The sequence below is a fragment of the Podarcis erhardii genome (assembly GCF_964252035.2).
Source record: "Podarcis erhardii genome assembly, chromosome: 6".
Taxonomy (NCBI): domain Eukaryota; kingdom Metazoa; phylum Chordata; class Lepidosauria; order Squamata; family Lacertidae; genus Podarcis; species Podarcis erhardii.
This window is the reverse complement of record NC_138510.1, coordinates 36799729-36826509: the sequence shown is the minus strand read 5'-3', so window position 1 is coordinate 36826509 and position 26781 is coordinate 36799729. Positions and strand designations below refer to the sequence as shown.

Genomic DNA, 26781 nt, shown 5'->3' with positions numbered 1-26781 from the left:
TATCAGAAGGTTGGCAGTTTGAATCCCCATGACAGGGTGAGCTCCCGTTGCTCGGTCTCTGCTCCTGCCAACCTAGCTGTTCGAAAGCACGTCAAAGTGCAAGTAGATAAATAGGTACTGCTCCAGCGGGAAGGTAAACGACGTTTCCGTGCGCTGCTCTGGTTCACCAGAAGCGGCTTAGTCATGCTGGCCACATGACCCGGAAGCTGTATGCCAGCTCCCTCGGCCAATAAAGCAAGATGAGCGCCGCAACCCCAGAGTCAGCCACGACTGGACCTAATGGACCTTTTACGTTTTAACCTGCATTGAAATACATGAGGCTTACTTGTGAGTAGAATTGCAATGTAATGCACTTTTAATCTGAAAATGCACCCATCTGTGAGCTAAGTTGCTATTGTATGGATAAATTTCTAAAATGGGAGTTGGTGAAAGTCAGCTTGCTGAGAGAGCCAAACTTTCTGCCTCCAAATTAGAGAATGCCCCAAGCCATTTTGATACCTGAGGCAGAAATTTAAAATCTGCCTCCTCTGAAAAATATATTAAAATAACTGAATGTTTGGTGCCTTTTAATAGTACCTAAAATCTGCTGCTTCGCAATGCAATCCTATCCTTACTTACTCAAGCCCCACTGAATGAATAGAGGTTTGCAGCTTAGCCTGCCTAGCAAGAGGAACAGTCATAATCGTCGTTATTAAAGACTTAGCAAAAGTTATTTTGTACATATTCACAGTTCTTACTTATTTCTTCACCTGTTCCACGTCTAAGCGTTCGACCATTGAGCTCAGGTTATACAATTGTGCTTTCCTCTCCTTCCTTATTTCTTTCCCCACCCCATGGGTGGACTGATTAAAAAAAAGGAAAACCATCCGCAAGCCTGAATCCTTGGATTGGCAGGGGAAGAGGCGATTGGTGTGTCTCCACCCTTCCCAGGCCGACGAGGAGCCTGAGTCAGCCTGGCCATTAGCTTTCAGTTTCGTTTCTTCCGGTTCAGAGCCGATAGATAGCCTTGCAAGCAGATAAGCTGCAGGCTGCATCATTTCACAGGCGGAGGGAAGCCGGGCAGGCGGATTTGCTGGAGCTTGTTGGTGGGAGCGGAGGCGAGGAAACAACCACCATGCCTAAACGCACCGTAAGGGAGAATAAGGAGATCGGAGAGCGGTTCCTGCAGTTCCTAAAGGAATCTGGCAAGGAAAAAGTGAGCAACAAAAAAGAGCTGACGGCGATCTACAATCAGGAGTTTCGGTACAGGTTAGTACACGAGAGCGATGGGGGGCGGGAGAGCTTCAAGGATGGCGGAGCGGCCAGCATCTCTGCCGCGCAGGAGGCTTTTCCTCTCGGCTTCCTGGCTTTGGAATGAAGGGGAAAGCGCTGGAATCCCTACTGAGCAGCAAGCCCAGGCTTGCCCAAAGTGGGACCCCTCCCCCGGGCCTCTCGCTTCATTCAAACTCGCCTCTGGGTCTCCTCGGTGGAGCGGAACTTCGCGCGCCCCGACGCCTTCCCTTTCTGAGTTTGGCAAGCAGCAGCGGCTGCGTTCTCGGCGCAGCGCAAAGGCGCATCCGTGGCGCAAAATGGGGCACGTCGGTGTACTACAGACGGCCGTGTTCGAGGGGAGGGAAAAGGCCGGGGTGGCTTCTCTGTTGTTCAGCCTTACATGAAGGAGGTTCTGAGGAGAAACACAAGAAAAAGGGAGCAAGGATGTGGGGTCGAAGGGAGGGAGTCAGACGGTGCTCAGAGGAAGGGTAGTAGGCGAAGGAAAGGAAGGGCCCCGAGGAGAAGATTGGATGGGTTGGCCTCCAGGATAAGTAGACCGGTTTCAGAATGGTTTGGTTGAAACATGCAAGTTGGACGGCGAGCTTTTCCTGTTGATCTTTAAACATTGCCTTCTCTGGTGGGTTCAGAGCAGCCTACAGCCATGTTTTCTGTAAAGTACCAGACCTTCAAAGCACATTCGCTTCCCCACCCAAAATAATAAAAAAGGGAACTATGGGAACTGTAGTTTGCCCATCCCAGGCCTGTAATTCACAACACCTTAAACGACAGTTCCCAGGATTCTCATGGTCTGACGTGGCTACGGTTTGGTAGGTTGAGGTTAGGAAGGCGGGTAAAATAAATTCTTCCCATATTCCCAAAATAAAGCTCTCAATACACTACTTTGTTCTGTTCACCTCACTCTCCCAGTTCTCAGGCTCTAAATTACGCAACAGAAATGAACACACAAGTGCTCAAACAAACCCAACACCACCCAGGACTCCCTATGAAAATTGTGCATTTGTGGTTTAGTGGTGCAGTGTAGCTGATGGAGTTATTGGGCACTTGCAGACAGTCACTTTTGGGGGATGGGAGCCAATAAAGTACTTGCAAATTCAGGCTTTGACACTTGCGTGTGACCAGAGTCCTTACCCCACCAAAACAGGACATTTTGCAATGAGGAAAGTGACAGGAAAATGCACTGGAAAGTGTGGGGTTAACAATTTTCTGATGGAACAGCCCGATTCATTGGCATCATCTAACCTCCCCACAAACTTTATTCAAAGAAATTGGGGTAAATTCTTAATAAATAGGCCATCGGGAAATGACCAAAATAGGAAATGGAAATGGCAACACGAGAGTTCTGTCACAATGAGGCGCAGTCTCGGATGGTGAAAAGGCAGAAGACGCTAAAGATTGTTCAAAGATTTTACTATATAGATGAGTTAGGTGGGATGGGGAAGCCGCATAGTTTGACTCATTGGATACAAGCCAATTTCTTCCTCTTTGAAGCTGCTTACAGTGACTGTTGTGTTGATATGCATCAGATAGAAGTGGACTATTGCTCATAGGCTGACAACTGCTTTAAAAAAAGCAATTTCCCCTCTTTGGGACGATTTTCTTAAATGACCATTTTGGATGTTGGAAAGGAATTTCTCTACTGCGCTCACATTTGTAATTTTTTTTTGGGGGGGGGAATGGAATGAGAAGAATGTTTTAAAAGATAGTGTAGGCATCCCCTGAGAGGGTGTTTTTAAGAATCTGGGAGCACAAGAATGTGGCTGGAGAATTAGAGTTTGGTTTGGAAATTGGAGAACTTGTTGGAGGAGAACCAAAGGGTCACTTTCAGATGTTGTAATTTCTAGAAGGTGGGATTTATTGTAGAAAAAGAGTAAAAGGGACCAAGCTGTGCCATGCCTTAAAAAGATTAATGATTAGTGTTCCTCAGAACAGAACCCTATCTGTGCAAATAACATTGTTTGTCTTACTGGTAGGAAGGCTGTTATAAATGGTCAAGGTTTAAGCTGCTAAAAGTATGTGACCATTCTAGTCTGAGGTAACTGGGCCTAGGACAGCAATGTTATTGTGACCTCCCTTCTCCTTTTCAGCAATGTGGAAATGAAAAGGAGTGGGGTATCCACAGACAAGATTGGTGTTTCTGTATGTTTGGAGGGCTCTTCATGGGGGGATGGGGATGGGGATGGGACGACTTACATTGAGCATTGTGTATGTGCAAAATCCTCCCCTATAAGCAGAGCATTAGAAAAATCGAAAGTAAATCTCCTGAGCAACAACCTAGTTCTAAGGTAAGAAGAGAAAAGCTAGACAGCCTGCTCACTACCTCCAGCTGAGGTAGCCTTTTAATCCCCAAACTGCCATCACAGGCTAGCGAAACGCCATTTTACCCTGAAGAGAGGACAGAGAAACCTGTCAGTTAACCTGATTGAAGAGAGCAGCATGGAAATATCAGGTAACAACAAGGAACCAAGCTGCTGCTTAGCAAACAGTTTATTGTTTGTTCTGTTTGTTGTATGCTCACAGTGGAAAGGTGTGAGGTCAAATTTTCTCTTCCTCCCAAGAGCTTTCCCAGGCAGCACACAGAGGAGATGCTCTGCAAGGAGTTCCTTGCTCTACTTCGTGGGCTAACCCAGAAATATTTCTTGTCTGTAGCTTTCTGATGTCAAGGAAATACCGTAAACAACTATCTGGCTTTTAGAAGACATCTGAAGTCAGCCCTGTTTAGGGAAGTTTTTAATATTTGAAGTTTTATTCTGTTTTGAATGTTCTGTTGAAAGCCGCCTAGAGTGGCTGGGGTAGAAATAATCTATTATTTATTTATTTATTTATTTGCTGTCTGCACAACCCGCAGCTCACTTTTGAATACAGAGTGCTTATTAATCTTCCCTCCCTGCACTCTTACACTCAAGTTGGGGACCAGCTGGCTCATCAAGTCCTGAAATCTCCCCCCCTTCCCACCTCAGTGTTACAGGCACTTTAGCACTCAAATTCAGGGCTGCTGATGCAGCATGGGAAGCGGAGCTTGTAAGAAACAACAACAAAATTTTCCCATACTGTACTGCTCAGGTTGAGGACTACAGCTACCAGGGCCGCCTTACCCATAGGCGCTAGGGGTGTGGGGTGCCGGGCTCTCAGGGGTGCCAGACCAAGAGTCTGGGGTCCGAGAGTTGAGTCCGGGGAAGAGCACACCCATTGGTTGGAGCGCCGCGGCAGGCTCTTCTGCTGCGGGTGGCTCTGCGTCATGAGTTTCGGGGTGACTGAGCCAGCAAGACACTGAGACGGCCGGCCGGCTCCCCCCTCCTGCATGCCTGGGACTGAGCAATTGGGGGGGGGGGCGCCAGGTGCATCTTTGCACCCCGGCGACGCATATGCTTCAGACAGCCCTGACAGCCACTGAGCTAGCCTTCCCCAGATATTTTAATGGCTTGAAGCAGCTTCTCCTAATTTACCTGAACTGTTCTGTGCCAAATGAAATACACTTCAAAGAAACACAGTGGACGCTCGGGTTGCGAATGTGATCCATGCGGGATGCACATTCGCAACCCGCATCTGCGCACGCGCGGGTTGCGATTCAGCGCTTCTGTGCATGTGTGGCCGCCAAAACCTGGAAGTAACCCGTTCCAGTACTTCTGGGCTTCGGCGGTCCGTAACCTGAAAAAACACAACCTGAAGCATCTGAAACCTGACGTATGACTGTACTTTGGTTAGCTCCTGGCAAGACTTGTATGCACAGGATTTTCAATGAGTAGCTAAGTTCAGATTCTTGGAATGTTAAAAAAAGTGTGTGGGGTAGGGAGTCGCAGCACAGTAAAGAAAACACATAATGGCACAAGATTGCTTTTTTGTTTTGGCTGCTCCTTTGGAATTTGTCTGATAGGAAAAGGCTCGTTATTCAAGGTCATTTGCAAGGGAGTTTGTCTAGGCTCAGTAAGCAAGGAGAGGGAAAAGTCACATTGAACTTTCCCAGGTTTTTATTCTGAGGAGCCTGGGAAGCGACTCTTACATTTCTGAATATTTGCCTGAATTGTTTGGTTCATGTTCTCCAGGCCTGTTAGTTCCTCTCTTCCCACCCTGTCTTTTAAAAAAGAAATCCTAACTTTTTAATTATCCAAAATGTAACAGTACAACAAAATCGGCATTCTAAAACAGTTGGTTAATCCTGTCTTTCTTTCCCAGGAAGTCCCAAATATGTAAGACACAATTGTCTAAATTTACAAGTAGGACATGAGGCAAAGGAGATGAGTAAACAAAACAATAATGGTTCTCTTCTACACTCAGTTTATATGAAAACTGCCCAAGCTGCTGCTACAAACTTTTAAGTTTTTATTGAAATCCTAATGGGGAGCAGAAAGTAGTTTAACCAGGTATATGTAGACAGTCATCCCAGAAAATGGGATACCAATGGGATACAGAAAATGGGATACAGAAACTGTATACCAAGATGCATATGCTGTTTACCAATTTATGGTTTTTGTTCATTGATTTGAATGTCATGCATTTAATGTATAAGCTTCTCAACCAAACAGGATAAATAAACAGATTCAGAAAATAAGCCAAATAATGTACTCAGAAGTTTCACAGAAACTCAACAATTGCACAATGATTTCTGCAACAATTTAGCTGTGGAGAAATTGTTTCTGGTAGTGTGGAGCTTCCCTGGAACTTTTACAATTCATTTAAGCTTCTTGGTGTACATTATATTTTAATGTACAGTACATATAATATATTGGAGTAGGGGTTAATGCATATAGGGTATTTGCTAATTTCTGCCCCCTCTTTGTTCTGTACCTTTTGGGGGGAATGCACTTCCTCCTTTTTATGTCTGTATAATATTTTCATGTAGATCTCCAAAGACTGTAGGCAATTAAGGCATTCACAAATCAGTTGTATTTACCATATTTTTCCATGTATAAGACTAGGTTTCCCCCCCTAAAAATGTCAAAAATTAGGGGACATCTTATACACAGATACATCTCCCTCTTTTTCTTAAATCTGACTCCCCCAAAATAGGGGGCATCTTATTCATAAAGGTAAAGGGAGCCCTGCTTACATTGGGGCGTCTTATAGATGGAAAAATGTGGTATACAGATCTACATATACTTCACTCTTTTGAGCTGTTAGAACAGAATTGGGGAAGGATTGTAGTGTCATTTGAGTCTAGGATTGCTGAGAAAAGATGGCTACTCAGGGGCCACTTCTCTGATAAATTCCAGAGGGGTAGCTGTGTTGGTCTCTTCGGCAAAATTACAGACATACATTGTGGGTACCTTTAAAGAGGAACATATTTATGATCCCATTAATTGTGGATTAGAGTCCCCTTCATCAGGAAAGTTCACAAAAGCTTATTCTACAAAAAAATTAGCTGGACTTTTAGTTTACCACAGTACTCTCTCTGCTTTGGTAACAAAGGAACTTTATTAAGAGGAACTTTTAAAGGGGACAAAAAGCAGTTGGATGAACCCTGAAAGACAAACAGTTTCACACATAAATACACAGCAGATGTATTTGGCCAGCAGATTTGTGACTGCCTGCACATTCAGGGCAAGGCAAGGCTCTTGTGCCTTTAAAATACAATGAAGGCAGAAGATTTGTAGTTTTTTCCTGCTGCAGTGATGCAAGAACTTACTAGGGGGAAAAATCCCTTCTATCAACTGTGTTGGAAAAGGGGAGTCCCTATGTGTATTGAATTAGATGTTAATCCATCAGAATAGTCCTGCTCAGTTTAGCTTCCTTTGTTGAATAACGGTCTTCTTTCTGTTTCTTGTGTTGGCAGAGAGGATGTTAGAGGACCCAACTTCTCGGCTGTTCTCTATGCACTCTGGCGCTTTGGCCTTGCTGGGTTCCACAGGGACTCTGTGATGTTTGGAACGGTGAGAAATGATTATCTTATTGATTTTTGACTCCTCATCTGATACATTGTTTTGAGCAGCTACTAGGCCTGAGAGAGACTGAAACATATGTCTCTTGAGGCCTGTTAAAGTGGGAAGTGGTATGGAGGCCCCCAGTACTGTATATCTTTAGGGTCTATCCTCTTCCACTCTCTTTTGCTTTACACATTTTTTAAAATGTAAATCTTTCTCCGTTTACTTGAACAATAACAGTGGTGTCCCCATATGTTATTAATTCATCCATTTCAGCTCTTTAGACAGCAAATTCAACTTGTTTGACCGTACCATGTCATGTCAAAAAATTATGGTTCCGTTTATGGTTCTTGGGAAGGAAGAAACCAAGCCACCCTTGTACCCAGATTTTCTGTGAGAGGGAAGCCTCAGAAGCCACAAGCCCACAAAAACTAAAGGAACACAGAATTCATGCAGTTAATTTACTGGCACCTGCCATTGACACATTTCAAGGCTGTTACTTGGAAAGAGCCTCCACTTGAGACTCCAGGAAGCAGCTACCAATTAGTGTAGACAGGGCTGGGTCGAATGCACTGTTGTTCTCACTTGGCATCCGGCAATTCCTTCTATATAGGACAGAGGCTGGCTGGCCCAACAACTTTTTCCATTCTTGAGTCTGCTTCTTCCTTAATTGTTGTGCTAAACCCTTTTCCACTGAGCAAGAAGCTGCCAAAAGCAGAACAAAGAAAATATGTGCAAATCAGTAATTTATACAAGTAGCTGCACTTAGATTATTTGACACGGAATCAGAGTTAATCTTGCTGCAAAAGTCTTGGATTTGTTCTTGTTTGTTTTAAACCAGAGAGGATACACAGCCCTGAACACAAGTTTCCATCTAGTATGTAGAGATGGGTTCTACTGAAAATATCCCCCAATGGTGGGGTACTTTGAGACGGCTCCTTCTGAAGTTGGATTGTATTGAATCCAAAGTATGACCCATTATGAACTCCCTGCTTCCTGCTATGAACTTTATTCTCAGAGTCTTCCAGTTGTTCATGGTCACTACACTTTGTTCCCCTTGTGTAGGTAAAGAAAAAAGTAAAGTTTACTGATCAGTACTGGAGACCAAGCTATGATGCTGGAGATCAGCCTAACCAGGACCAAAGCCCAGGTGCTGCCCCAGCTCCTCGCAGGTCACGTGCTAAGGACAGGTAACGAAGGAGATGATGAAGACTTAAAAGACTGGGATTGTGTGTGAGCACAACTTTCTAGTAGTCTGCATTTCAGAGATAGGTCTTTGCATTACCGAGTCCCCAGTCCTACCACATAACTGAAAATCGGGTTGGGGTTGGCCCTTGTTTTCAGAAACTTTGGAATCTTCATCATTATTTAATAAAAAGTTTTCGGACCTCTTTGCAGTGGAAATAAACTTGAAAACATAAACTGTGAGCTCACTCTGACTAGCTCACTAGGGGTAGATAATCAGAATCCATTTAGCCCCTTATTCCTCGCTTATGACTAGAGCAAGTGCAATAAATTATGGGAAATGCAAATGTCCTTAATTTACATAATGCAGGGTAAGTTATTTATATTTGCATGGAATTTGGATTTGTCTATGTGTGTCATAGTATACATGCAGTCTTGGGGATGTGGAAAAAGAATTCTGGTCTTTACCTTAACTCTCACAAAAGCTGGGCAGAGCAGGGAGCTCAATACAGTCTTGCAAGAAAATAAAATTTGAAAGCAACATTTTAAATTCAAGATTCTCAAGAAGCCAGTCACATTGCCAATAGCAGGGGCATTTCCAGGGGCCCCTCAGCTGAAGGTCTTATGAAGACAGAAGGACCTTCACAAGTATCCTGGTCCTAAATTTCCAAGGCCTTTGAATGTAAAAAGCCAATAATGACTCAGTACTTCAAACTGGATCCACTGTGCTGTTGAGGCAAAATATGATAATAATATCCAGTCCTGCTTAGTGCTGGATGAAGTTGTTAGATTACTAACTGTACTTTTGAGCAGCCTTCAGAGACATGCACAACACTCTACCATAGTCTAACATGGAGAAAACTTTGGCATGGATAAGTGAGGTCAGACTATCTGCTGCTGTTTGTTTGTTTGTTATATTTTTATCCCACTCTTCCCGCAAGGAGCTCAAGGTGGCATACATAGTGCTCTTCCCCATTTTGTCCTCACAACAATCTTTTGAGGGTAGCTAAGGCTGAGAGCCAGTGACTGGCCTGAGGTCACCCAGTGAGCTTCAGGGCTGAGTGCAGATTTGGTTGGCATTAAAAAGTGTTGCTGTAATGGGTTCAGTTCCTCTTTTTGATACTGGGTCATTATATCTACTTCCTGCTGTACAATAATGTTAGAATATCATTGACACCCTCTGAATAACTCCACATCAGAACATGGGGCATTATCTCGGAGCAATTGCAGATGTGTATATAGGATAGAATATTTTAGGAACTTGTTACTTTGCTGTTTCAATTCCCTAGAGCCGAATTGGTCTCCAAGAAGCATGGAGTGGACATTGTTTCAAGTTGTGATGGGGAGAATGGTAAAATCAGTTTGCATGTGTCTCGAAATGAAGTAAAGAATATTGTAATAGAGGTACAAAATAATGGAGAAAATGAAGTGACGCTGTCAAGTTTCAGAAAACTACGTGGACGTCGTGAATTTACCTTTACTTATAAACAGCTACCTGTGAAATTACAGCCAGGTAACTTATGTGCTTATTTGTTGAAATGTATTGGTTAACCCATTGAAGGCGATTAAACTGGGTAACCATGAGATATGTAAAATATCTCACTACCGTCCAATTAAATAGTTGCAAAAATATTGTTGAAACCCCTTAAAACCCCAAAAGTCAGCTCAAAAAGTTTTTCCATTCATGTGGAATATGCTCAAACTTGGACTTTAGTGAGCCTCCAAGGGAAAATAGTGCCAGTGCAGAGACAACCAGCTTACAAATTATTCAAGCAACTTCTCACCCAAACTGAAAGGACTGTGAAAGGACTTCTCTAGCACAAAAAACATATGCCTTTTATATTTATTATTTTACTAGAAATCCGGAATTGTCATTGATATATATTAACAGTATTGTTGTTGATATATATTTTCTTGGAAATTTGAGAGTATGTCACTAAATGGGTGGTGGGTGTGGGGCAGTGTCTGAAATGTCATTGAAGATGAATTGAGGGTCAGTTTGAGTTAGACCCTGATTCAGTTTGCTGCGGTCTCTGGTTTGGCTTGGGGTCCAAGGCAAAATCTACTTCAGAAAAACTAAGCTTAATTCTTCCCCCTTTTCACTATATGGATTTCACCCCTTTTTTACCTTTTGACAGAAGTGGATGAAATTTGCAGGCATAGTAACGCTTCTGAGTGGATAAAGCCTACCAGATAATAGAGATATAGATTATGGGAATTTTGTGCTGGGCATATTTTAAAATTTATATATTTTTCTCCCTCCTGAGGGGATGAATCCTGCCAAATTATAGAAGGATAAGGGCAGCCTTTACTGTTTGGAAGAGTTACTCTCTCCTAACATTATTTGGGCAGTTGTTATGAAAATTAACAGATATGAGAGGTATCCCTAGGAAGGAATCCTGCCAAATTGCAGCCAAATAGGTTGAAGGTTTTTGCTATGCACTTTTTTAAGTTGGTGGGGAGGTGCTTTTTTAAAATTGGTGGGGAAAACAAAAAGGGTCTTGTTCTTTTTTGGAAACAAATTTTCCCTCAGTTTCGTGGAATTGAAACCACCACGGTAGTGAAAGGGAAAATCTGATCAAAACTATGTGGAGAAACCGTATTGGCTGCCCCTCATCCTCCTCCAGAATTAAAAAAATAAAAATTAAATTGTTTCCTATCACTACCTTTAAGATGACACACAAAAGCACACACACAAAAATTCCTAGCATGTTTTGTGTGTGTTCAAGAAGCAAATATTTTATATTCTGCTAGATGAAATATAAAATAAGTTACCACAAACCATTAACATTTTCTGTTTACTTGATACATTTTAAAACCAGATGATCTGTTAACAGTTAATAAATTGCATTACATATTCTGGAGGGGCATGCATCTCAGTCCCCTGATTTCAGATATTTTTGTTAGGAATTACACTAGAAAGACTGAGAAACAGGCACCCTCCTCCCTCCTCATAGCTTGTACTGTTAAGAGGCTTTGTTACTTTCAGGAGAAACGTATAGCATCCGAGTGCGCTGTCAGACAAAGGACTACGGATACTTTCCTGTCACCATGATGTTTGATTTTGATAGTGCGCAGACTGGACACTTCATCATTGGACGTTTCATGTCTGCCGTTGCTCACAGTAAATTAGAAGAACAGCTGGCTCCCACAGCACCTTATAAGCCATACCAAGCCAAACTGCACAAGCCACAGGAAGTTGAGATAGTGGAAGGCATTGCACCAAAAAAGTACGTGGGGATTCTCTGTTAGTGTTGTGTTCTCTCTTGCTTCCTTCTTTGTCAAACCACTTCTCAAATTTATACAATTTAAGAACTCTGTCCTTAACCAGTCTTGCTGTCTCCTAGCTGTTTTTCTCCTGCCATCTAACACTCCTTCCTTCCTTCCTACTTTGAATTACTCAGTTTCTTAAGTGTTTTCCTTTCTGATGTCTTTCCCAGCTGATGTAGATTCTTAAAACTCTCACCTTGACGCTGTACAGCACCTAGCTTTCTTTCAGTGCTAAATAAATACACTGGAAGTCAAACAGAATCCGTTCTGGAAGTCTGTCTGACTTCCAAAACATTCGGAAACCAAAGTGTAGCTTCTGATTGACTACAGGAAGCTCCTGCCGCCAATCAGAAGCCGCATCAGACGTTTGGGTTCCAAAGAACGTTCACAAACTGGAACACTCACCTCTGGGTTTGGGAGCCAAAACGTATGAGTACCAAGGCATTCAGGAGCCAAAGTATGAATGTAATAGGCAACATCTGAGTTGTTGCGTGGAGCTGGACTAAAGATAGAGTTAGACCTCTTGCTTGTTTATGTCCTTCCATAAGCATTCTGAAGTCTTCACCTCATTCTTCCTCCTAAATCTTCCTTGAGATAAGTCATTCATGAACTATCTAGGTGGGGGATTGATTGATTCATGCATTTGTATGTAGCTCAGAGCTTTCCAAACTTTTCATGTTGGTGACACAATTTTTAGACATGCATCATTCACAATACAGTAATTCAGTTTTACTAGCAAACCAGAGGTTAAACTAACTTCTTTCCAGCCCCGGGAGGAGTGCGGGGAGTGTTCACGTGACACACCTACACACTGCAGCCGACACATTAATGTGCTGCAACACACAGTTTGGAAAGCTCTGCCTCAGCCACTTCTCATCCAGTGAGACTCAAACATGTAGATGGCATCCGCAGAAAGGGATAATATTGTGTTTGAAATGTCATGTGAAATTTTAACTTGTGTATTGATACATTTTTTTTTACCAATATTTGCTCTCAAAGCAGCTTACAATGAAAATGCACTGAAAGGTACAATTATAATACAGATAAATTTTTATGGCTATCTCTTCTAGTGTCTGTCAGTTGATGGCATTGTCCATATTCCAGGCTCTTCCTACAATGGGAGGGAGTCGAAGGAGCTGCTGCTTGTAAATATACCACCTCACATCCAATTATCTGCATCACTGCATATCAAAGCACTGTCTATAGTGTTTGATCTATGGTTATTGTTCCACAAATGCTAGGAACCACTTGGTATAATCATCAAGAGGTTGACATGCTTCTGTGAATCTGGCTATCCATGTAGAGCTTTGAGAGTTTCCTGGATCTTCCTTGCAGTTGCCCATTCTGGGAATTTGTGGGGCATCGTTGAATTTGCAAGTAAAGGATGAAGACTGCCTACAGGGAGACTGTGCAGAACCTAATGTTCTATACCAGGGATCAGCAACCTTTGGGGGCCTGTGAGCACATCTGCAAATTGAGGAAACTGTCACAGCCGCTGCTCATGCCACAAGCACTGCAGCTGCACACATGTACTTACTGGTTGCTCTAGCAGTCAGGAGACTCCTGAGGAGTAGACAAGTGCAAACGGATGCAATTAATTGACTTGCCTCCCAGCCCACAGACTAGATAAGAGGGCTTCTGCAGGACAGCAGGCCAAACATATAAGGGTCAACACCAAAGGGAGGTGGTGGGTCACCAGAGGGTGAGAGTGCCACGCCCTTTGATTTTGTATCGTTGAATTAATTCTCCTGTGAGAGAAAGTGAATTGTATTTCTCGGTGGTAACTGGAATTGTTTGCTTGCTGCTCAGATTGACAGCTTGCATGCTATACGGGAGTTAGCATTGCTACAACTGGGGGTTGTCCTGTTACACGTGACATTAATCAATAAAACCTTGCACTGCTTTTTACCCCTCTAGCACTTTGAACTATGACCTTAAGCAAAACATACCTCTGCAGCACTACAACTACCCACAAGACCTGAAGTATCAGGTAGAATGCATGAATAAAGGTCACGCACCCAAAGATGGCACCCATGAGAAGATTGCACAGCTCCGGTAAGACCACCCCCCTCCTCCAATGTTTCTTCCCTTTATTAAGCGCATATTGCTAAATTTTTACAAACTGTTGAACAGTGGAACAAACTCCCTTGGAAGGTGGTGGACTCGCCTTCCTTAGAGGTTTATAAGCAGAAGTTGGATGGCTATCTGTTGGGGGTTCAGTGCATTTCTTGGTTTGGGATGCTGCTGCAGTAGTTGATTTCCTGTACTGACAGGAAGTTGGACCAGGTAATCGGTGAGGTTCCTTCCAACTTCATGAATTGAGAAGGTTAAATTTGATTTGATACTATGATTCATTTCCATAGGAGCGACCTGAAAGCTTCCTTGCAGTTTGACAACTACAGTAAGAAGTTTCATCTGCTCCTTTACCTAGAGGAGATCCAGATGGAGGTGGACATTCATCGATACGATCAGTCCGATGTTTGCATGGAAGCAGACAAGAATAGTCAATTTCTTGTCCTGACGGTAAGCAGCAGACAAAGGGTTTTCTTAGAGAAGAGAGTTTCTCATATTGTGTGATTCATATGTAGCAGTTAGATCAGGGATGTGGATTGGGCTTTGGCTTGCGTGTAGTGTGGGTTGGGGCACTTGCTGGCAGGCCTGGGCTCCTCTCTCCTGCCATCCACACTAAAACACACAACCTTCCCCCTCCCAGCACATTAAGATCCCAGCGCCTCTCTGCTGATGGACACTAGGAGGAGCTGAGGAATACCCTAATGTGCACTCCTCAGCTGTTTCCAGTACCTGGGGAGGTGAGAGGAGATCTCAAGGACTTCATGGTGCCCCTTTCCTTTGGTGCTGAGGAGGAACATGCCAATTCAGTGCTGAGCAGTGAAGAGAGTGGTAGAGGTGAACAAGTTGGAGAGCAGGAAGGGGGCAAGCAAGTCAATGTAGAAGTCAGCTGAGGAGGCACCAATGGAAAGGACCAGATTGTGTGCAAGATGCCGCCTTCCCCTCTTCAGGTAGTTATTGGGAGCATGAAGTTAAAAGGGCATGGTTGCCTCTCAGACTGGGTTCTGTTTTCTGCTCTAGGCACCTGGTGTGGCCGAGAACCGCCCATCAGTCCTGAGAGGTGATCATATTTTAGTAACATTGGCTGAAGAACGCAAACGGCACCCAATTGTCCAATACAAGGGCTATGTCCATGCTGTGGAATGGGATAAACTCAAGCTGGGCTTCTCTGACAGGTGAGTCCTCCGGCCTGAGGCTTTGTTTAGACCTCCTTCCATTGAAAATGGAATTAAGATTTCCAACTCAGGTGTGGTTACTTGTAATTTTGTTTTTGTGGACATGTAGCAGATGTAATTCACAACATTGCAGAACCTGCTCTGCCTTTCTTCATCACTTGGCTGTTAAAAGCAAAGGGATATCCTTTGGGTCAGGAGCTGTCAAACCTAGATTTTCACTTGCTAGAGACACCATCAGATGGACAAAACTCAAGAGATGCAATATTGTAGGCAGGCAAAAGAAAGAAGGGGAAGCAAAGTCCAGGAGGTTGGTAGACAGTACTGGAAAGCAAATTCATTAGTTCCAGCAGGTCAGGTGGGACCAGCAGATGAAGTGGAGCAGTTTTGGTCTGTAGCCTTTTGAAGAATGGCTGAAGCGGGTTGGGGGTGGGGTTGCCCTGAAGGTTAAGGGGGAAATGGAAGTAGTTGAAAGGGAAAGGGAAGCAGTGTAGTTGGATAGTTTGACTTTATGATTGGCCTGAATTGGCAGCAGGTGGCTCTCAAGCGGATGGATTCAGCAGGTGGTATTGTGTGGGGGAAGGGTATGCAAGTTGGAGCTAGAAAGGTTGGTGGAAATTGGTAGCCTGCAAGAGTGACCTGAGATCAGTGATGCCCAGAGCTTGTTGGTAATTTATTCAGCACCCTTTCCTTTTCCCAGGTTGACGTCTCGCTTCATCAATAAAATGAAGTTTGATGTGAACTTCACCTTCTGTCGTCTGCCGTTACGAGTCCAGCATCGTGCCGTTGACCTTGCCCAAGAGAGGCAACTTCAGAACCTGCTATTCCCAACTTTCTCACTGGGACATTCTCTACTCACTGCCGGTCAGCTGCTCAAGTGAGTGTATGGAAAGGAAGCAGGGAGAGATTGGAAGTGGACAAAGGTCCCTTTCTGCCATGGAAATGCCCTAACTTTATGGAGGTCTTAGAGCTGAGGGTTCATATGAGTATGTGGTATGAACGTGCCTTTTTACTTTCTCTTTGCCCTGCGCTTTGGTACCTCTTCTTTTTTCTCACTCACTCTTCCCACTCACTCTTTCAGATTATATGACCGGAATCTGGAGAGCAACCAAGAGCAGGTGAAAGCTGTCTATCAGGTGGTAGCAGGCATGTCCAGACCAGCCCCGTACCTTATATTTGGGCCACCAGGTACGGGCAAGACAGTCACTATGGTGGAGGCCATTAATCAGGTGAGGAGAGAACTTGATCACTGTGATTAGATTAGCATTGAGTATACAGTGGTACCCCGGGTTACAGATGGTTCAGGTTACAGACTCCACTAACCCAGAAATATTACCTCAGGTTAAGAACTTTGCTTCAGGATGAGAACAGAAATCGTTCAGCCGCGGTGCAGCAGCAGCAGGAGGCCCCATTAGCCAAAGTGGCGCTGCAGGTTAAGAACAGTTTCAGGTTAAGAACAGATCTTCAGAACGAATTAAGTTCTTAACCCGAGGTACCACTGTACTATTAAATGCGGGAGAGAAATAGACTTGCTTAAGAGTATTGAAATGATGGAACTGGGATACTCACCTAATTCAAGAATCTTGCAGAAACCTAACTGGTTTGTTATCATCCCAATCTTGCATCCTGCAAGTCTGGACCAGTCTCAGGGTAACTCTTGAGTCCTCTGAATGCTACCGTTTCTTATAAGCCTGGAAGTGTTTTCTTTGGCTGGCCACCAGTCCCCCAGTATTATTTCCCTATTCTACTCAGGTACTAAAGCATGTTGAGGGTTCCCACGTGCTTGCCTGCGCCCCCTCCAACAGTGCCTCTGACCTGCTCTGTCAGCTCCTCCTGAAACATGTGGACAGCAGGAAGATCTACAGGATGAATGCTAGCAGCAGGGATTACCGCACCATCCCTGAGGATATCAAGGTATATACTAGTTCCATGTGTCCAAGCTAAATGTTCTGTCCTACCTAGGGTTCTTTATTCACTCCTCTCAGGGTAGTAAGCTTGTAGTACCCTCTTCCTCCTCGGATACAAGGTGAACAAGGATGTTGCTAGAGCCCAGCTTATGCCTAATACCTGTTTTTGCTTCTAGCATGTCTGTAACTGGGACAACAAACTGGATTCTCCCGTCTTTCCTAGCAGGGAGATTCTAGAAAACTACCGAGTGATCATCACCACCCTGATAACAGCAGGAAGGTAAGAAGGCTCAGATATCATTCAAAAATGACAGATGTGAATAGGTGAGAAGTGAAAATCTGTATGTGTTTGCATATGTAGTGGGGAAGGCATAATGTGTTTAGATGGAAAACTGTTTTGTTACCATTGTTGCTACAAAATTTTAAATAAACCCTTTCACATTCTCTTTGCTAGTCACCACTGAAGGAGATGGAATACATAAATACATGCATCATTTTGTGTTCCGCCTTTCCTTAGTTAAAACCATGCTCAAGGCCGCTTACAACATAAAAAGTTACATAATTACAAGCATAAAGTAGTCCTAAGCAGTAAATAAAACATTGAAAAATACACAACCATGTTAAACATTTCCACATGAATCATAATAAGATCTAAAATAAAGATAGAAAAAATAATCAATAGCAGCAGCAGCAGCACCCCCCCCCTAAAAAAAAATCCCTAAATAACAGCCCTCAGGTATTGCAGCTGGCGTAAGTCAGGACTTTGCCCTCCCAGGCCAGGTGGAAATGGTCTGCAAGGAAGGGAGTAGGTATTCCAGGACTCACAGCCAAGATGGTCTTTATTAGCTATTTTTGAGAGAAAATGTTTTAGTTGTCAGTTGATGCAATTCACCAAGACACCAATCTGAAGCACAATTCTTTCTTCTGGGCATGTTACATTGCTATCTGTGAAACCTAAAACCAGAGTTAAGACCATAGTGATACAGCTGCTACTGAAGGCCCTGGTTTAGTACTCAGGACGCCACATAACTGCTGTTTGCCACCATGTGAATGGAATCCAGACCAAAACAGAAATGGCATTTTTGGTGGCAGCCATGTTACATAGAATCACAGACTTGGAAGGGACACCAAGGGTCATCTAATCTGCCCTGCAGTGCAGGAATCACAGCTAAAGAATCGGTGACAGATGGCCATCCAACCTCTGCTTAACAACCTCCAATGAAGGAGAGTCCACTTTCCAAGGCAGTCCGTTCCACTGGCGAACTCTTGCCATCAGAAAGTTCTTCCTAATGTTTATTCGGAATCTCCTTTCTTGCAATTTGAACCCACTGATTCTGTTCCTACCCTCCGGGACATCAGAAAACAAGCTTCTTCCTCCATCTTCCATGTGACTCCTCTCATGTGACCACTTGATGTGGTTGTCCTCTAGCTGGGAAGTCAGATATCCTCCCTGTACTCCCTTTTGTTTCTCCTGGCTAGGGTGATCTATGCTCAGTTCCCTCCGGGACACTTTACTCACGTCTTCATCGATGAGAGTGGTCAAGCTGAGGAACCTCAGAGCCTGATTGCCATTGCAGGTGCGTTTTCTACCCTGAAAAGGGTTGTCATTTCTGTGGGAAGCGTTTTTTTTTTTAACATGCTGGTTTTTAATTGACGGAATGCAAACTTTCATTTTATTCACTAAACTGACAGGGTTCATTGTGGGGCAATTGCCTTGTCATGTATGCTCTCGCTAGCATGTTTCACTATGTTCAGCCCCCAGAGTTCTGGAAGGCCCTGAATCGAAATGTTTCTTCCTAAAATGTCCTTCACTCATTTTAAACAGCATTTAGCTTATCTTGTTTGCTTTCTGTATTTGCTTCCGCTGTTGATGATCAGGCTTCCTTTCCCAAAACACATTCCAGGTCTAGTCAGTTCTGTAGTTCTAAGCTTTATTCTGCTTTAGCGGAAAGCAGATTAAAGTTCAAGCCCCAGGACTCTGCTTATGGACCAGACTGAGCAAATGGCTAGAGCCCTGTCTTTTTCTCCTCTTTCTTTAGGCATCCTAGCCATGATGGACCCAAGGACTAATGCTAAAGGAGGTCAGCTGGTTTTGGCAGGTGATCCCCAGCAACTGGGACCAATCCTGAGGTCTCCTCTGGCTAAGGACCATGGCTTAGGTGAGTAAGGAGCAGGTAGCATTTTTTAAAAAACCCACTGACATGTATTTTATTTTGCTTTGCGTGGCATTTCATGCAAGTTGAGGTATCTGTAATTAAGGTAGGGAGGAGGAGGAGGAGGAGGAGCATAAATCATTTGAGCTCTGTGCTGAAATCTTCCTAGTGAGTTTTTAAGTGGGCAATGGTTGATTCGACCAAAGGAGTCTCTGTGCGGACTCCTCCCTTGTTGAACAGTCTGCTTCTAGGCTCGATTCAGGCAATGCCAGCAATACAGTTGTTGCAGCGGATGCAACCCATGTGGCAAGTTGAGGAAGAACCAAGGCTCAGTGATAAGAGAATGGGGGTTGCCTGCAGAAGGTTCCAGGTTCAATCCTTGGCATCTCCAGATTAGGGCTGGGAAAGACGCTTGCCTGAAATGTGGGAGAGCTGCTGCCAATCAGTGTAGACAGTGCTGAGCTAGATGGACCCTTGGTCCAGGCTAAGTAAGAAGCAGCTTCCTTGGTGCTTCTTGAGCTGTTTCTGCAAAACTGCATCATACAGCTGGCAATTATGTTAAGTGCATAAACAAAACATTCTGAAACCGAGAGATTTTTGCAAGTTGACTCAAATTATGTGAGCGTGCTTCACACAAATGGCTTGCCCCTCTTGAGGTTGCACCCGCATCGTTCTTGTTCTTAGCAGCAACTGTGCTGCAGGACAGGCGCATGAATTGGGCCTTAGCACTGTTTTGAAAAAGGGTTTAGAAAAGGATAGATAAGAGAGTTCCCAGCCCCAGTCCCTTGCATTCATTTGGAAGCTCTGAGCAGCATCTCGGCTCTTATAGGACTTTCCCTGCTGGAGCGGCTGATGCATGAAAACCCACTGTACGCAAAGAAGGATGGGAGCTACAATCCACAGTTTGTCACTAAGCTGCTGCGCAACTACAGGTACATTCACTGCTCTGCCTCAGGATTCCAGCAGGTGGCGCACAAGTGTGCCTGTATGGATCTTGCCTATTTAATGTAACACAGGTTACATTAGGTTGACTTGAGTGGGATTCCTGGGTTCTGTCTTCCCAATTCAGGTTGATAAGTGGACTGGGCCAGCTTCTTAAGAGACTATAGCAGAAGTGGGGCCAGCCAATGCTTTATACTAATGCAGAAAGATTGCCAGTTACTGTTAAACAATGATCTTCTTCATCCCAGATGTTTATAGACCCATTTCACTTCCGGGTTGGCGCCATCGCCGAATGGCGGACTCCCTCCGAGCTCCGGAGGGAGCCTGCTCGGTAGGGGCTGGGTCCTGCCGCGCCGGCGACGCGGGGACCCTTAAAAACCATGGGCGCTAAAACCCATGGACATGGTGACTCGGCTGGCACCTTTTGAGCCCCCCCCCGACCCGCGAAGGAACCTTTTTAAAGGCTACGGAACGGGTGACAGGGGGGGGGTGCTTTGAGTCCTCCGCTTCCCCTGCCGAGCGAAGCCGCATGCCATTCGACGGAGAGCGCTGACTTCTTCCATTGGAAATTTGGACTGAAAAGCATAACCCGTGAGCAATCGGAACTTGGATTAAAAAAGGCGAGAATTTTTTTAAAGAATTCGGAACGAGCGGGGGAGGTATAAAAAGGAAGTCAGCCCCCCCCCTGTTGTAGAGGAGCTAAAGTAAAGGACTTAACATCTAAGATTGAGCGCAACCTTATTTTGATAAAGTTATGAAATTTCGCGATGGAAAATTATAAGATTGAGCTGGAGGAGAAAAGTGGAATTTATTCAAAAAGCAACACCCCCCCCCCCCCCCGGAACCTGGGAGCGTCTTAGTGAGAGTGCCGGGAGAAGACAAGGAGAGGTTTTGACAGCTGTCAAAGAGCTGCCAAAGCAGAAGAACAATAATGAGAACTATGTTACGAGGACTTTGCCGGTTATATTTGCTACAAATTGGATACAAAATGTTTAAAACAAGGAATAATAAAGTTACTTTGACTGGTGGACGTGATCTGGAAGGGAACTGAGTTATTATAATCCACCTAGAGGAGCCGAGGGATATTACAAGTTGTTGGCATCGAATTTGACAGAACTTTTTATCTCCTGGGAAACTGCAGAAATGGAACATTATTTTGACTACAGAGGTTTACACACTAAAGTAGACAATAGACTTATCTATTGAAAATGGAAGGGACTTGGCATCATGTTTCGTTCCTGAATAACAGAGCCTCTGCAGCGGAATTTAGAAGTTTTTGGAAGTAGAACATTTGTGCAGGAAAACAGGAAAAGAAAGAGGAGAGAGACCAACAAGAACAACAAGAATAATAAGAATTGGACAAAGTTGGAAGTGGGAACATTTGGGAAATCCAGATTTGAAAGGTTTAAGAAATAAAATTGGAGTTTTACTCCCAAGTATATAAAAATCTGGATGGAAAAAATGGGCCTTTTTGAGATAGACTCCTTCCAAGATTGGACATTTAAAATTAAAGAAGACTGGTAAAGGACTATGGCTTAAATAAATGTGGGAACTCCAGGAAGACATCAGATGTTGATTAATACGGGAAACGCAACCAGGAAAAGGGGGAGGGATTTGGAATCCAAAGGCTGTAAAATCAAAATCATATTTTATTTTATTATATTTTAATCTATTATGTATATTAAAGGGGGGAACGCGCGGAAGGGAATAGGTCGATCTTAGGAGATGGGAAAATATTTTTAAACTGGGCTAATGATAATAAGGTTAAAATTTGGGATAATAAATTGCTGAATTTATTTGTAAGAATTGGAATACAAGAGGGGGAGGGGAGGGGAAGTCCTGGAAAGATGTTATGGAAAATAAGATCTTAAATTTGGATGTTTTGTTTTGTTTTATATTGTTATAATTGGAAATTTTTAATAAATATTATTAAAAAAAAAAGTTACTGTTAAACAATGATCTTCTTGCCCTAAAACACAGACAAAATGTTTATTTTACTTGAGGGTAAGATATCAGAAGAGTGACTTGAACTAGGGACTGGAATGAGAGATTCAGGTCTGGATCCCAGATGTTTATAGACCCATTTCATGGAAGGAAGCCACTGCCTTCAAAGAATAGCGACATCTAACACATTTTTACAAATTGCAGTCTGTAAACGTCGTGTTTTACAACTACTACTACTACCCTTTCCTTTTCAGAGGGATGGCCTTCACACAGAGGCAAGTTTTGCCTCTCCCACAGCCTCTTGGCCCATTTCCTAAAAGGAAAAGCACTCGCTTACCTTCACACACTCAGCTCCTGCCACCTTGTGAAAGTTATTTACAAATGGCATGACATGGAGGCCACCCATTTACCATTTGTATCTAAGTGAAAAGGATCAAACGCTGCTGCAGCACCAGTGGGCCCATTTTGTGTAATGTGGCATTGCATTATTATGAGCATAAGAGGAAAGTGACTTGCCATGGTCCAAAGGATCTTGTATGTGCTAAATTATTGTCTTCCTTGCCCCCCAGGTCCCATGCTACCATCCTCAAGTTCCCCAATGATAAGTTCTATGATGGGGAGCTGCAGGAGCATGGCAACCGCCTCATCACTGAGTCCTACTGCAAATGGAAGGAGCTGGTGAAGCAGGTGAGGAGCGGTAGGCACCTGGGAATTCTGCCATAGGCATGAGCACAGCTGAGTCGGCGTGCTTTCTCCTTGCAGGGGTTTCCCATCATCTTTCACGGAGTCTGCGGGGAAGACCAGCGTGAAGGGAACAGCCCTTCGTTTTTCAACACGGCCGAGGTTAAAGTGCTGACTGACTACCTCAAAAAACTGCTCCTGGAGGAGCAGGGCAAGAAAGGCATGTCTCGCATTTCTGCCAAAGAGATCGGAGTCATCACTCCATACAGGAAGCAGGTGAGATCTTCTGTTGGTCCCAGCTCACTGAAAAAGATTCCCTTCCAGGAGTCATGGAAACTTGGAGCCTCTTCACTGGCCACGTTGTCCTCCAACTTAGGTAGTTGCAACTAGTTATATGCATGCATGTGGTCAGTGGAAGGATGCACTCTGCTGTAGACGGATGCCATGGCTGTTACGGTTGGAGCAGCTAAAAATGTGGTGTGGCAGTCATATAACTTGCTTTTGGGTGGTTGCAGCTAGTTATGTGTGGCCCAGGCTATGTCTTGCATTCTCCATGTGGATGCTGTGAATAGTTGTGCTGTGTAACCTCAAGGCTCCATCATGTCCTGGGTTTCTGCTAAAGGTAGCAGTGACTGCAGGGCCAATATAATATAGCCTTTGCCCAGGGTCTGAATCCTTCTTGCACCACTCCCATCATCTCTACCAGGAATATCAGACCAGTTACTCCCACTGCATCAACAGAGAATTAAAGGCTACCCTGCCCATTTGCGGCAGGGAAGATTTCTGAAGCCACCATCCCTATTTAGTGGCCCAAAGGAATTCATCCATTTGCTGAGGGCATTAGACAGCAGACGTGCAGCATTCTTGCCTGCTAGAAACTGAATTGGACAATAAGAATGAGGGGGTGCACGAATAACTGGTTTTGCTTTTCTCTCCCAGGTGGAGAAGATAAGAAAAGCCATTGGTCTGGAACTAAAGGGTGTGAACGATATCAAGGAACTAAAGGTGAGACTTAAGTTTTCCTACCAGTCGTGCCGAGGGAGAAATGGTTTGGATATATATCCACATCAGACATGGTGCATCTTAAATAAGAATAGCTTTGCTGCACCCAACCAAAAATCCATCTGTTCTGCCACTTGTGTGTCCAGCAGTGGCTAATCATATGGTCCAAAAAAGTTCCCAAGTGAGGTTTTGTATGATGGAAGTATGCCTTCTTACATCACAAGTGCTGTGGGAACAGAGTAAGCACTGCATCAAGGACAGAAACACAATAAGTTGCTTTATATGGAATCTGACTATTGGTCCATCTAACTCAGTATTGTTTACACCAGGGCCTTCCAGATTTGGCTCTCCAGCTGTTATTGGACTACATCCCTAGCTAGCAGGACCAGTGGTCAGGGATGATGGAAATTGTAGTCCAAAAGCAGCTAGAGACTCAAGATTGGAATACCCTGGTCTACACTGATTGGCTTTCAGGCAGGAGTTTTCCTCAGCCTTCCTGAAGATGCCCTCCAGATGGTGATTGACTTACAGCTACAGCATTGCCATTATGTTGATGGGAGCAGTTGTCCTGCAACAACTGGAGGGCAGCGGGATCAAGCATCTCAGTACCAGGAGGAAGAAGGCCCCAAGCTAAGCTGCTTGCCTTTCCTGAGTTTGGGATTTGAAGATTTATTTTCCTAATCCTTGTTATCTGGCTATTCTTCTTTCCCTCCCTCCAGGTTGGCTGTGTTGAAGAGTTCCAGGGCCAGGAGCGGCGTGTGGTGCTCATCTCAACAGTGCGCAGCAGCAGCAATTACTTCAATATAGATGAGGAGTTCAGTATAGGCTTCCTTCAAAACCCCAAGGTACAAATCTGGGCACATCATCCTATAATCTTCAGAAAGGCCCTTGTCGCCTTTCCTTTGGGATCCAGGGCAGGTCAAGAAACACTACACCTGCGTTCCTCCCCTCCAGAGATTGCGAGAGAAGCAGTACCATTTGTGGCTTGGCTTGGTCATAGTGTGTTTCTGAATGTAATCTTCACTTACTGCCAGGCCAGGTGGATTAATTTTTCTTCTTTTTCTTCTCTCCACTTTCAGCGCTTCAATGTGGCCATTACAAGAGCCAAGGCACTCTTGATAATTGTAGGAAATCCGGCTACTCTCAGCAAGGATCAGTGCTGGAGCGAGTAAGTGTTGCCCTCCAGTTCCTACACCCTCTTATAATAATAATAATAAAAATATTTTTTTATTTATACCCTGCCCTTCCCGGTTCAAAAACTGGGCTCAGGGCAGGTAACAACAAATTTAAAATACTTAATTGTAAAAGCAGCATAAAATACAGTATAAAAACATGAATAACAATAAAATTCAAAATTCAGAAATCAATTTAGGGGAAATAAGCATTAGATGACGCGGGTGGCGCTGTGGGTTAAACCATAGAGCCTAGGACTTGCTGATCGGAAGGTTGACGGTTCAAATCCCCGCGATGGGGTGAGCTCCCGTTGCTCGGTCCCAGCTCCTGCCAACCTAGCAGTTTGAAAGCACGTCAAAGTGCAAGTAGATAAATAGGTACTGCTCCGGTGGGAAGGTAAACGGCATTTCCGTGTGCTGCTCTGGTTTGCCAGAAGCGGCTTAGTCATGCTGGCCACGTGACCCGGAAGCTGTACACCTGCTCCCTTGGCCAATAAAGTGAGATGAGTGCCGCAATCCCAGAGTCAGCCACGACTGTTGTGCCTGTAGCCTGGGCGAATAGATCATCCTACCCCTGTCAAGGTGTTGCATTTATATAGACCTTTGGTTTTTTATGAACATGAATGTGCCATATCTTCAATCAGACTGTTGGTTCATATAGCCTGGTGTTGTCTACTCTGACAGGCTTTAGTTTACCAAGACCTCGATGTAAAATCTTTTCCAGCCCAGGTATTTGATATGCCAGGAACTAAACATGGGATCTTGTTGTTGCAAAGTAGGTGCTTACCTCTGTGGCTCCCTGTCCTGGGGACATGCGATTCTAATCACAGCACACCCTTAAGCAAGAACTGATGTTGAAATATACTTCATAGCCAATGGTTACTTGAGAATTAGAACATGGGCCATTTCAGGAAGCAGTGAGCTACGTCTGAGCAAGAATCCCCTCGGCTATTCTGGTTTAGCGCAAATATATCCTTTTAAAATTATTCTGACTTCCTCTAAAGCTCATGGGTCAGGCTGGTGGCATTAACACTACTATTTTATTGGCACCCCTAGGTTTCTCAAGTATTGCAAGGACAATAATGCATGCCGAGGATATTGGTATGAGGCAGATGAAAATGAAGAGGATGACGTGCTGGTAGAACTCGCTTCTCTCTCCTTGAATAGGCCAGAAGGTAAGAGGCTAAAGTGATCTAAATTGGACTCCAGTTATTTCATGGATGTATATTAATCCTAAATGCATAGCAACTACGGTAACCTGAAAAGCCTTTTCAGAGTTGGGGCAGCCCAAGGAGGCTGCTCAGTTGACAGTTCTAGTAATTCTCTGCTGGGTTCCGTCTGTGACTTGGAGAGTGGATGAGCAGTTACCAAAATAAATGCAACCATCTGAATCTTGATGAAATACTTCCATGGCTGTATTTTTTTTTCAATTCCTGTGTGCTGTACAATGGATAGGGTTGCAGAAGCCACCCTTTCTACCTCCCAGCTTTATTTAAAAAGAGAAAGATCAGCATTTTGTTCAACCACAAACCCATCTGACCAAAGCCAATGTTCAATTTTATTTTTGCACATTTTCTGCAAGGGCTCAACATCAATTTTCATCCAAATTGGGGGGGGGGGTGTTGATTGTTTAGAAATCCTGCTTTCTTTCTAAGCGCGCGCACGCACACACACACACACGCACACACACACAAAATGTGGACTTTGACTGCAATTCACTTCATATATTTTGAGGAATAAGGACTGCAAAATAACATAGCATAAATGATTTTTGTTGGACAAAGTCCTGTGTGTTTATTTTAAAGAAGTGCCTATCTTTTAAGTACCCTGAAGGCTGCCTTGTCAGTGCAAGGGGCTGCACATTGTCAAGATGATGGGTGCTTGAGCGCAGAGGAAAGTCCTGGCAGCTGGAGCTAGGCAAGTCCTCACAATGCAGCACAGGTCCTTCTGCTATAACATATTCCCCACCAATAAACTGGCAGCACTGGAGCATGTCAGATCAATTTGGAAGCAAGGGCAAACTAAGGATGCACTTTCTTTTGCTGTTCACTTCTTCATCTGGTTTACCTTCTCTGCAGGCAACAATTCTGGTGAGAGTCACATCCAGCAGCAAATGGACCCAGAATGGCGACATGAGCACTGAGGGCCTGTACTGT

General features: G+C 44.1%; 1 protein-coding gene across 1 annotated transcript; it reads left to right on the top strand.

Annotated features, from left to right (window-relative positions):
* Positions 1-632: 632 nt before the first annotated feature.
* MOV10 (Mov10 RNA helicase) lies at positions 633-25817 on the top strand (the record flags this gene model as incomplete). Its single annotated transcript, XM_081866493.1, has 21 exons — positions 633-1248; positions 7040-7136; positions 8193-8317; positions 9602-9825; positions 11302-11542; positions 13500-13637; positions 13946-14105; positions 14673-14827; positions 15525-15701; positions 15906-16053; positions 16577-16738; positions 16908-17011; positions 18211-18308; positions 18771-18890; positions 19714-19816; positions 22340-22457; positions 22533-22727; positions 23391-23456; positions 24173-24298; positions 24533-24621; positions 25682-25817. The coding sequence occupies exons 1-21, from the start codon at positions 1115-1117 to the stop codon at positions 25815-25817; spliced, it is 2916 nt and encodes a 971-aa protein (XP_081722619.1). The 5' UTR covers positions 633-1114.
* Between the last annotated feature and the right edge of the window lie 964 nt (positions 25818-26781).